Here is a 12,166-nt window from a genome sequence, read left to right on the forward strand (position 1 = left end):
CAGTTCGCGTGCCCTCCCAGGCCCAGGCAGACAGACGGACACCTTGACTCCAGCAGGCTTGAAGCTTGGCTGGTGTGCGGGTCCTGAACTCCCGCGGAGCGGGATGGTAGGAGGCAGGTGCCCCCCAACCCCGCCCTGTGCGGGGAGGCAGGTGCCCCCGACCCCCGACCCCGCGCTGTGCTGCTCTGACTCCGCAGTAGACCTCCGTCTGCAGGTGGTCAGAGCGCCCTGGACCACAGAGTGGGCCAAATGCCTGCACCCATGCCTTCAGGGGGGTGGTGGGGTGCTGGCTGAGTGACCACAGGCTGGCAGACCCAGGCGCCTCTGGGAGCTGCCTGCCTCACAGCCACAGGCACCCACCTGGATTCTTTTCCAGAGGCTCAGAGGGAGCCAGCCCTGTTGGCCTCTGACCCCCAGAACTGCCCCAGGGCCAGTTGGTGTTCTGCAAGCCAGCTTCCTCCCCCACAGCCCTCCTCCCTGCACACACACCCCCACTTCCCTGTTCAGAATCACTCCCAGCAACATTCGGACACAATTGCTGGCTTCGGCAATCGTGCTGTGCTGTGGCTTTGCTATCTGAGCAGAAGCCCGCAACACTCCCTCTGGGCTAACAGGGTCATACCCCTCAGCCTCTGTGAGCGTGTCCTCCAGTGGTGTGAGGTTGGGCGGCAAGGTGACTTAGGTGGGTGACCTGTGCCCAAGAACTCACAGTGGCTGCCCTGGACCTGTCCACTGTGCTTCCTGGGAGTCAGGAGGGGCTGGTGGCCTCTCTGGGGATCACAGAGGTTGACTTAGTTCCGGGGTGCTGCATCTGGAGTTGGAAGTGTCTGCAACACCCAGGATCCTTCCGCTAAGGAACAAACCCTAGATACAGTGACTTGAATCTAATCGATTTACAAGGACTAAGAATTTAGGTGTTTAGGTAATAGGAGGCCCAGACCCAGAGCCAGCTCCAGGTTCCCTCAGCTCTCAGGCCTCAGGCTAGCACCCTCCCAGACACAGGACAGCTGCCTGAGCTCCAGAAATTACAGACAGGCTCACCCAACAAGAGCCAGGAACCCAAGGGGTTGTGTCTCTCACAGGCAGGAAGCTGAGCTTAGAGGCCGCTGCTGAGCCAGGTCAGGGACAGTTTCTGAACTGGCCCTGGAGAGTGAGGACTTAGGCTTCTGAGCCCACACCAGTGGGGCCTGCATGAGGCCCACCTGCCCTACCTGCCCGGGCCCAGTGCTGGGTGGAATGCTGGGCGGGGGTCTGCTGGGACATTCTCCTGTTGCCATGGCGATGCGGACCCCTGGGTGTTGAGGGAGCGGGTCAGGAGGCTGCAGGTCCAGGTTGAGGGGCCTGCTCATGGGGGAGCGCTGGCGAGGTTCGCTCGGTGGCCACCGCAGCTCTGCGGCTGGGGCGGGATTGGCGCCCGACAGTGGTGCCCCTGAGGGCCTGCCCCAAGACCCTCAGGAGGCTGAGCTGGGCGTCCAGGACCCGGAAGAGGAGATTCCCCCTGAGGAGATGGCAGGCCAGGAGCTGCTGGGGGCCCCTGGTCCTGGAGTGTCCCTGGACTCCGAGGAGGACCTTCCTGAGATGAGGTCGGTGGGGTCCTGGGCACAGTCTCGCTGTGGAGGGAGCTGCTTCCCCTGGAGCCTCTGTCCAGACCCTGCCCTTTTCCTGCTTTCTGGGAGGCAGGGGCTTCTCGGGCCCTCAGTGCCCCTCTGGGTCCTGGCATACAGCGGTCCTCCTCAGACGTGAGGTGGGCCATGCATCTCCCGGGGCTGCGCTGGGGCTGAGAGCCAGGTGACGGTGACGGCCAGGGCCACCTTCCCAGACATCCAGGCTCCCGAGATGCTGGAAGCGCAGAGCAGGGTCCCGGGCTTCCTCTCACCCTGGGGCACCAGCCAACCCCAGGCTCTCCCACAGCCGGCTGAGGATCACGGAGGAGACCCCCAGCGTCTCCATGGCCAGGGGCAAGAGGCGGCGGCAGCGGAGGTTGTTGGAGTTGGCCAAGCCCAAGACCAACTGGCAGGGATCCAGGGACAGGTGAGGGCTGTAGCCAGCTGGTCCCTGGCATGGAGGGGAGCCCAGCCCTCCGTCCTCTTCCCTGCCCCCCACCCGGCCGTCGCCTTAGGGCAGTGTGCTCCAGCCTGGGGCCAGGACACCCAGGAGGCCCTCACAGGGTGGTGGCTCTGGGGCCCCTCAGTGATGTCCAGAGGAGCGAGGAGTGTGGGGACAGGTGAACCCCGAGCCACAGGCAGGGCTGGGACCTCTCGTCGCAGGAGGGGGTGCTGCTGTGAGGGCTATGCCTGGATGTCCCCACGCAAGACCAACCTGCAGTTCTGCCTCTTCTGGTGAGTGGCACCTGTGTGCCGTGCGAGGGCGCCTGTGGGGCTGTGGCCAGGCTGGCGGTGCCCCTCTGCACCTTTCCTTTCCAGCTGCCTACCCCAACACTGCCTGGCGCCAGAGGGCCACGCGCCTGGCGGGGCTCCTGGTCCCACTGCCCCTCCTCTTGCATCAGGGACTGCTTGAGCTGTGGGCACCAGCCTTCCCTCCCAGGGAAGCTGCCACCCTGACTGTGGCTGTATTCCAGGCCCTCCGTGTACTGGACCGAGCGCTTTCTCAAGGACACCACTCTGGCCATCACTGTTCCTGGTAGGTGGACCTCTTGGGCTTCAGCCAGTGTGTTGACTGAGGGTCCCTGGGGCTGGGGACACAGCTCCTCCTGGGCTCCCTCCCAGGACGTTTCCCAGGCTTCCAGAGCCCCTGAGACCCATCTTGGGACGAGGGGTGTGGGCAGCCAGTATTTACTTGCACAGGAACTCCTGTCCTCCTTCCCTGAGTGTGGCCAGTGCCATGGAGGGAGTAGCGGACTGCAGGCTCATCCACTTGCCCTCCCGGGACTAGCCCCTAGGGCTCGCACTAACCTCAGCCAGACCCCAGTTCCAGTCCGAACTGCATGGGGTCCCACACTCCCTGGTGCTGCCCACTGTCCTCCCTGGTGTGGGCAGCAGAAGTGGCCTCTGCCAGGAGGCCCACCGCACAGTTCACTGCAGTTCTGCCTAGTCCCCACCGTGGGACGGGCCTGCAGACACCCAGCGGAGAGGGCAGTGGTCACGTGGGGCCCACATGGCCCTGGTGACTGGGCGGCTTCCCTTTCTAGCGGTGTCCCGCCGGGTGGAGGAGCTGGCGCGGCCGCGAAGGTTCTACCTGGAGTGTTACAACAACAACAGGTGAGGGGAGGGCTGCGCTCCGCGGGCCACCTCCTCCGGCCCACTCCCAGCAGACCGGCGCCGCCCCTTGACACTTGAAGCTGTGCACACAGGGAAGCCCTGGGAGGCTGAGGCCCGCCTGAGCTCGCACCCGTCCGTCCACCATCGCTGGAGGCAGACATGGACGGCCCGGAGCCTGCACGTGCAGAGGGGCCTTTTGTCTCTACGGGTTCTGAGCTGTACTGGGGAGCCCTGGCCCACGGACTTGGTGGCAGATGGTTCCAGCCTTAGGCAGGCCCAGGGGAGGCTGCCCAGTGGGGAAGCCGGGATTTATTCCTGGGAAGACGGAGCTGGGACCTGGCTTTTCAGGTGCGGGCCGGGGAGCTCGCCTGGTCGGCTCCTACCACCCCACAGTGTCTCAGGGCACCCACAGACAAACGCTCTGTCCCTGGAGTGCGCGTCCTCCCCAGGCTCCCGGGGCAGGTGGGAGTGCCTGGGAAGAGCTGCCCTACGTCGTGGGACTAGTGGCGAGGCCGACTCCACTGGAGGCAAGGGAGGCCTGTCCTGGGTTCCACAGGGTCTCCTCTTGGGGCTGGTTTGCAATACCCGCTTTCTCAGGTTCCCCTCATCCCAGAAACAGGGCTGAGAGAGACAGGCTCACAGGGAGGGACGCACACCCCTGGTGGGCTGGCCTCTTAACTGCCGCTCCCCCAGGACCACGCCCACGTGGCCCGTCCCTCGGGCCACCCTGGAGTACCAAAGCTCTAACCGCCTGAAGGAGCTGGCCACCCCCAAGATCCGGAACAACATTTGGAGCATTCAGATGTCTGAGGTAGGCGGGATCATGCCCTGGGGCGGGGCGGGAGCTGCCTGGGGCCCCAGGCCTGCTGCTGTGCTGGCAGGTCCTGCCTGTTTCCCTCTCTGTGCTGGGGCTTGCTCTGGGCGGTCCCTCCCTGCTCTTGTGGGCCCAGAGTCATCTCAAAGCTTCCATTCAGCCCGGGCCATACTGCTGCGAGGTGGAGGGCGGGGCGGGGCTCAGCAGTAGCGCTGCGCTGCTGCCCTGCGGAAGTGCCCACGTCCTGCTGGCCAGCAGGCCTGGAGAGCTGCAGACCCTGACCCTTATCTCTGACTACGGGGAAGTAGGGCTTCACCCGCTGCTTGGGCAGCTCTAGCCCTTCCTGGGTTGGTGGGGTGAGGCCCTGTCGGCTGGCCAGGGAGGGCCTCAGCCATTCCAGTTCCAACTGTCCACAGCAGGCTTCCTGGAATGCAGGCTTTGCCATCCCTGGGGATGGGATTTCTGGGTCCCGGGTGTCTGGCTCCCAACCCGTGCAGAGCACCCACAGCGGCTACAGCCAGCCCAGGGTGGCGTCCTCTTGCAGGATCAGCAGTGTCCAGCCTCCCATGGAGCTGCATACTGCTGCATACTGCTGGACAGCCAGGCTGGTTACAGGCCAGCAGCAGCCACCCTACCTGGGTGAAGCTCCTCCATAGCACCTGCCCACACTGCAGCTCTCCTTGGTGGGTGACATCTGGGTCCAGAGGAGGTCAGGCCCTGGTTGCCTGCCCCGCCCTCTGCCTGCCCTCATCCCTGGAGAGGGTGGCCTCTGCCTGCCTGCCTCGCCCAGCCCCTGACTCCTCCTGAGGACTCGGACCTTGGCCGCCCAGACCTCCAGAGAAGGTCCAGTTCTGAGCCTGGGATTCAGGGATGGGCACTTTGAGCTAGGACCCAACCCCCAGGCCTCTTTCCTCCACAGTCCACCGTGGGTCCAGCTGCCCCTCCCCAGCCCTCCCTGCAGTCCCTCAGTACCAACCTGGCCAGCTGTGGAGAAGCCAGGGTTGAATGGGTCTCCTGGGAGCTGCAGACCCTGGTGGGGGGCTCAGAGCAGCCAGGGCAGAGTGGAGGGAAACCAATTTTGTTTGAGCCCGAATTCTTTGGGAAACGCTAGAATTATTTGTCAGGTTTCTAGGTGAGCTCCTGCCAGGTCCCACCTTGCCCCAGCTTGGCCAGCGAGGCACAGTTCCACACCCACAGATAGACCACAGCTGGCCCATGGTGCTGGGCTTGAGTGTGTGAGCAGCACCTGTCCTTGCCTCCAGGCCAGGGGTCGCAGAGGGACCCCATGGGGTCGCTGGAGAGCAGCGCTGGGCCACGTGCAGCCCCTGCTAGTGGACCTGCCCCTGCTGTGGACGGTGGTTGCCTGGAGTGTGCACCCAGGCCTGCAGGCCCAGCACTTCTGCTGTCCTGGGCCCAGTGCTGTGCTCTCTGAGGGTGGGCCTGAGTGGCACGCTCTCTGGAGCTGTGCGCTTACCAGCCTTCTCGCTTGGGCTCAGTAACGTCAGGCCTTTTTTTTTTTTTTTTCCTCAAATGTGTGGACATGGAGTGGCATTTTGATGCTTAATGTCCATTTCCCTAGTCAGTAGAGAGGACTGTTGGCCATTCAGGGCCACTCTTTTATCTCACTTACCCCATTCCCTGTTAAGTTTTTATTATTGATTTGAAGGAGGTCTTTATACATGATGGCCATCACGTTTTGCAAACTAATTTCTTGTTTCTTATCTTTCAGTGTTGTTTATGGGATCCCTGGCTCAGTGAGCAGTCGTGGACTGTTTTGCTCCTTCCCTATTCCTATTTCCAGGTGTCCCGGGTGTCCAGGGCAGCCCAGATGGCAGTCCCCAGCTCACGGACCCTCCGGCTGGCAAAACCTAGGGTCCCGGCCACCATGTTGGAAGAGTGGGACCCTGTGCCAAAACCTAAACCCCATGTGCCAGACCACAGCCGTCTCCTTCAACTGGCCAGTGAGTAGGTGCCCTGGGGCTCTGCTCCGGCCACACCTGAGGCTGTGGGTGGGGACACCGGTCTGGATAGGAAGCCTGTTTTTGGGAATCAGTGCGTCCGGCTTCCTTCCTCTACTCCCTGCACTGCAGACCGCGAGCCGAGTGCTGTGGGCACCTGCCCCGCGGCTTGGTTCCCTAGAGGAGGAGCCCTGACCGGGTGGGGGATGCAGTCACAGTGGCGGGCATCACCCCTTTGGGAATGGTGGTTTTCTGGAGTCACCTGGGGGCATTTGGACCAGTTAAACACCCACTTCCCAGCCATCCAAGAGGACTGGAGAGCAGCAGGGAGAGTGCTCATGGCCACCGCCAGGCTCTGGGGACACAGGCGGCAGGCACGCGGACGTGGGAGGGGCCACTGTGCTCTCCTGGAAGCCTGCCGCAGCCCAGGGTCCCCGCCCAATGCCTGCCTGCTGGCCAGTGCCCCCCACTCAACCTCCGCTCCTGGAACACCTGGCACAGACTCCACCGTGTGCCCCAACACCCTGGCCCCTCTAGGGCCAGCCGGGTCTGGTGCTCCTGGGGCTCCCGCCTTCTGCCTGCTTTGCCCCTGCTGGGGGTGGGGCAGTGCCGCCTGCAAGCTCCTGCTCCTTGTGCTTCTGGCTGTCCCTGCTCTGCATCACACCGTGGTCTGTGTGGTGGCCAGCGGGTCCCTCTTCAATATCACTTGTCCAATTCCTGGTTTGGCTTTTGATTTGGAGCTGCGTTTAGGTAAGACGGTCTGGATGCGTTGCTGAGCACACTGAGGAGCCCCCTCAGACTGTCTCCTCCTGCTCTTGTGTGTGGGGTCCTCTGCCTGGTGGCGCTCTGCCCAGCGAGGACAAGGGTGGGAGCGCAGCACTCACCTCATCGCCGGCCCCTCTCCCGCACACCGTGGGTATGAGGACTGGGTGCCAGTCGGCACACGCTCACCGGCCTTTCAGGAGGGCCAACACGGGCTGGGATGTGGCTCCAGCGGTAGCGCGCTCGCCTGGCATGCATGTGGCCCGGGTTCGATCCTCAGCAGCACATACAAACAAAGATGTTGTGTCCACCGAGAACTGAAAAATAAACATTAAAAAAAAAAGTGCCAACACAATTGAGAGCGGGTGTGTGCGTTGCTGGGGGCTGGAACTGGCCCTCCGATGGAGGCACTCCCCACGACAGGCTGCGACCATGACCTGTTCCTTGTGCCTTCCCATGCTGGGTTAGAGCCCGGCCATGCACACTGAGCGCGTCTCTACCACGAGGTGGAATCGGGCGTTTGTGCTCAGCGCGGCTCTACCACGAGGCCACCCACGGGCTGCCACCCGCGACCTGTTCGTTGTGCCTTCCTGTGCTGGATGGAATCGGGCGTTTGTGCTAAACGCGTCTCTACCACGAGGCCACCCTGGGACTGCCACCCGCGACCTGTGCGTTGTGCCTTCCCGTGGTGGATGGAATCGGGTGTTTGTGCTAAACGCGTCTCTACCACGAGGCCACCCTGGGACTGCCACCCGCGACCTGTGCGTTGTGCCTTCCCGTGGTGGATGGAATCGGGTGTTTGTGCTAAACGCGTCTCTACCACGAGGCCACCCAGGGGCTGCCACCCGCGACCTGTGCGTTGTGCCTTCCCGTGCTGGATGGAATCGGGCGTTTGTGCTCAGCGCGGCTCTACCACGAGGTCACCCAGGGGCTGCCACCTGAGACCTGTGCGTTGTGCCTTCCCGTGCTGGATGGAAACGGGCGTTTGTGCTCAGCGCGGCTCTACCACGAGGCCACCCACGGGCTGCCACCCGCGACCTGTGCGTTGTGCCTTCCCGTGGTGGATGGAATCGGGTGTTTGTGCTAAACGCGTCTCTACCGCGAGGCCACCCAGGGACTGCCACCCGCGACCTGTTCGTTGTGCCTTCCCGTGCTGGATGGAATCGGGTGTTTGTGCTAAGTGGGTCTCTACCGCGAGGCCACCCAGGGACTGCCACCCGCGACCTGTGCGTTGTGCCTTCCCGTGCTGGATGGAATCGGGTGTTTGTGCTAAACGCGTCTCTACCGCGAGGCCACCCAGGGACTGCCACCCGCGACCTGTTCGTTGTGCCTTCCCGTGCTGGATGGAATCGGGCGTTTGTGCTAAACGTGTCTCTACCACGAGGCCACCCTGGGACTGCCACCCGCGACCTGTGCGTTGTGCCTTCCCGTGGTGGATGGAATCGGGTGTTTGTGCTAAGTGGGTCTCTACCGCGAGGCCACCCAGGGGCTGCCACCTGAGACCTGTGCGTTGTGCCTTCCCGTGCTGGATGGAATCAGGTGTTTGTGCTAAACGTGTCTCTACCACGAGGCCACCCTGGGACTGCCACCCGCGACCTGTTCGTTGTGCCTTCCCGTGCTGGATGGAATCGGGTGTTTGTGCTAAGTGGGTCTCTACCGCGAGGCCACCCAGGGGCTGCCACCTGAGACCTGTGCGTTGTGCCTTCCCGTGCTGGATGGAATCGGGTGTTTGTGCTAAACGTGTCTCTACCACGAGGCCACCCAGGGACTGCCACCTGCGACCTGTTCGTTGTGTTGTGCCTTCCTGTGCTGGATGGAATCGGGCGTTTGTGCTAAACGTGTCTCTACCACGAGGCCACCCACGGGCTGCCACCTGAGACCTGTGCGTTGTGCCTTCCCGTGCTGGATGGAAACGGGCGTTTGTGCTAAGTGGGTCTCTACCGCGAGGCCACCCACGGGCTGCCACCTGAGACCTGTGCGTTGTGCCTTCCCGTGCTGGATGGAATCGGGTGTTTGTGCTAAACGTTTCTCTACCACGAGGCCACCCAGGGGCTGCCACCTGAGACCTGTGCGTTGTGCCTTCCCGTGCTGGATGGAATCGGGTGTTTGTGCTAAACGTTTCTCTACCACGAGGCCACCCTGGGACTGCCACCTGAGACCTGTGCGTTGTGCCTTCCCGTGCTGGATGGAAACGGGCGTTTGTGCTAAGTGGGTCTCTACCGCGAGGCCACCCAGGGGCTGCCACCTGAGACCTGTGCGTTGTGCCTTCCCGTGCTGGATGGAATCGGGCGTTTGTGCTAAGTGGGTCTCTACCGCGAGGCCACCCACGGGCTGCCACCTGAGACCTGTGCGTTGTGCCTTCCCGTGCTGGATGGAATCGGGTGTTTGTGCTAAACGTTTCTCTACCACGAGGCCACCCTGGGACTGCCACCTGAGACCTGTGCGTTGTGCCTTCCCGTGCTGGATGGAAACGGGCGTTTGTGCTAAGTGGGTCTCTACCGCGAGGCCACCCACGGGCTGCCACCTGAGACCTGTGCGTTGTGCCTTCCCGTGCTGGATGGAAACGGGCGTTTGTGCTAAGTGGGTCTCTACCGCGAGGCCACCCACGGGCTGCCACCTGAGACCTGTGCGTTGTGCCTTCCCGTGCTGGATGGAATCGGGTGTTTGTGCTAAACGTTTCTCTACCACGAGGCCACCCTGGGACTGCCACCTGAGACCTGTGCGTTGTGCCTTCCCGTGCTGGATGGAAACGGGCGTTTGTGCTAAGTGGGTCTCTACCGCGAGGCCACCCAGGGGCTGCCACCTGAGACCTGTGCGTTGTGCCTTCCCGTGCTGGATGGAATCGGGCGTTTGTGCTAAACGTGTCTCTACCACGAGGCCACCCACGGGCTGCCACCTGAGACCTGTGCGTTGTGCCTTCCCGTGCTGGATGGAATCGGGTGTTTGTGCTAAACGTGTCTCTACCACGAGGCCACCCTGGGACTGCCACCCACGACCTGTTCGTTGTGCCTTCCCGTGCTGGATGGAATCGGGTGTTTGTGCTAAGTGGGTCTCTACCGCGAGGCCACCCAGGGGCTGCCACCTGAGACCTGTTCGTTGTGCCTTCCCGTGCTGGATGGAATCGGGTGTTTGTGCTAAACGTGTCTCTACCACGAGGCCACCCAGGGGCTGCCACCCGCGACCTGTGCGTTGTGCCTTCCCGTGCTGGATGGAAACGGGCGTTTGTGCTAAGTGGGTCTCTACCACGAGGCCACCCTGGGACTGCCACCTGCGACCTGTTCGTTGTGCCTTCCTGTGCTGGATGGAATCGGGTGTTTGTGCTAAGTGGGTCTCTACCACGAGGCCACCCAGGGGCTGCCACCCGTGACCTGTGCGTTGTGCCTTCCCGTGCTGGATGGAATCGGGCGTTTGTGCTCAGCGCGTCTCTACCACGAGGTTACCCAGGGGCTGCCCTTGAGATCTGTTTGTTGTGCCTTCCCGTGCTGGATGGAATCGGGTGTTTGTGCTAAACGTGTCTCCACCACAGGCTCTACCCATGGACTGCCACCCGCATTTAGAAAGGTGGAATGACCGAGATGGTGCAGGGTAGCACACTTGGGAATTCATGGAGGGGAGGGAGAGAGGCGGCTGGCAGAGGGGTGTGCTACTAGGGGCCAGAGTGTCTCTAGCGCGGGTGCACACTTGGCTCCACACTTGCTCGGAGCCCTCTGGGAGGGCTAGTCCTGGCCACCCGCCCCATACTTGCTGCAGACCCTGGGCCTGTGTCCCTACCTGGGCCCCGCTTGGCTTTCCCCCAGGGCTCCCGGGGAGCCAGGTCTCCTTGCCCGGGAGCCTCGTCCATTTGCACTGAGACACCAAGCAAAGAGGGGCTTTGGAAGGGGGCTGTGACCCCCAGTATGGGGCCAGAGTTCCCAGAGATGGAAGTCAAGGGTCTGGGGGCTGCTTTTCCTCCCTGCCGGCTCGCTCTTCCCCAACAGGCTGCAGTGGGGGGTGGGGAGATGGTGAGGAGGGAGCTGGCCATGGGAGTGGTCCGGCCTCCCTAACCTCCTGGGAGAAGAGGTGCCTCTGTGAGCCCCTTCCCACAGTGACACCAGAGCAGAGCCGAGGGTGGACTCTGGGCTGGCCCCAAGGACTTGTGGAACTGTAGCCAGTTGAAACCTTTTCTCTTCACAATTTACCCTCTTAAAGGGTGGCATTTAGTACACTCTTGGGGTTATGGAGTCATCACCTCTACTTAATTCCAGAACATTCCATCACCCCAAAGGAAGGCTGTCCTCATGAGCAGTCCCCTTTCCCTCCTGAGCTCTGCATGCATGGGTCCATGTCCACGTCCTTCTCTGGACTCTCCTGTCCTGGAGTCCATACGTGGCCTGTGTGTCTGTCTCTCCCTGAGCATGTGGTCCTTAGGTCCGTCCACACTGCAGTGTGTCACCTCGCTCTTCTCGTGGCTGCGCGCTCCAGGTGCGCGTGGCCTTGCTGTGAGTCCTGCCGCCACGTGGGACCTGGCTGAGCCCCCCCCCCCCCCCGTTCCTCTCTCCCACCCTCTAGTGCCCAAGGCCCAGTCAGACAAATGCGTTCCTGACCGCGATCCCCGCTGGGAGGTGCTGGATGGCACCAAGAAGGCGGTGGCCAGCCCGCGGGTGGTCTTCCTGGCCAAGCCCAAGGTGCGCAAGGACTTCAATGAGGACTACGACCCCTACCGCATCTCCCCAGCCTCCCTGGTGGCACAGGCGTCCCCACGCCTCTACGAGCTTGCCACCCCAAAGAGCATCACCAAGAAAGTGTGACACCAGGCCTGACCCAGCTCCCAGTAAACACCAAGAGTAACCGCCGTGTGCGCTGAGCTTCTTGGCCTGGGGGGCGAGCTGCGGCGCCCAGGGAGCAATAATAATGCATATTTTTGCATGTGCCTGCGGTTTGTGCGGCCCTTTCATTTCCTAAGTCACTTCCGCCAAGTCTCCGAGGGTGGGCTTCCATCCCCTCCACCTGCGAGGCTCGAGGCTCCCCAGCCTCCCCAGCCCCCACCTGCCATCCAGCCATCTGTGGTCCATGGCGCCTCTGACCCAAGGAGCTCTCCCGATTGACCCATGGGCCTACCGACAGGGAGGCTGAAGCCCAGAGGCCGGGAGGCCCGGCTCCTGCACACCGTGCCCCAAGGTGGTGGTGCTGGGAGGTGGGGCTTGGGGTCGGAAGCTGTGAACTCAGTGAAGCCAACAGCGCCCCGCCCTGCTGCCAACCCAGAGGAAGGCCCCCAGCGGCCCAGCCTTGCACGTCCAGCTCCAGGATGGTGGGACACGGGCTTGCGTTTTCTGGGAACCGCTCTGTCCATGGCAGTTTGCTGTAGCAGTGTGGACAGACCGAAGCTCCTGCGGCCACAGAAAGAGGCCCAGACAGGCCTTAGGACAGCAGGTACT

The 12,166-nt window shown here is 62.8% G+C and overlaps 1 protein-coding gene across 1 annotated transcript; it reads left to right on the forward strand.

The window, feature by feature from the left end:
• Window positions 1-1,347: 1,347 nt before the first annotated feature.
• Spmap2 (sperm microtubule associated protein 2) lies at window positions 1,348-11,539 on the forward strand. Its single transcript, XM_076859302.2, has 8 exons — window positions 1,348-1,583; window positions 1,912-2,031; window positions 2,268-2,339; window positions 2,579-2,640; window positions 3,149-3,218; window positions 3,912-4,029; window positions 5,834-5,993; window positions 11,301-11,539. The coding sequence occupies exons 1-8, from the start codon at window positions 1,348-1,350 to the stop codon at window positions 11,537-11,539; spliced, it is 1,077 nt and encodes a 358-aa protein (XP_076715417.1).
• The last annotated feature ends 627 nt before the right edge of the window (window positions 11,540-12,166 follow it).

This window comes from Callospermophilus lateralis, chromosome 1 (assembly GCF_048772815.1).
Source record: "Callospermophilus lateralis isolate mCalLat2 chromosome 1, mCalLat2.hap1, whole genome shotgun sequence".
Classification (NCBI taxonomy): Eukaryota; Metazoa; Chordata; class Mammalia; order Rodentia; family Sciuridae; genus Callospermophilus; species Callospermophilus lateralis.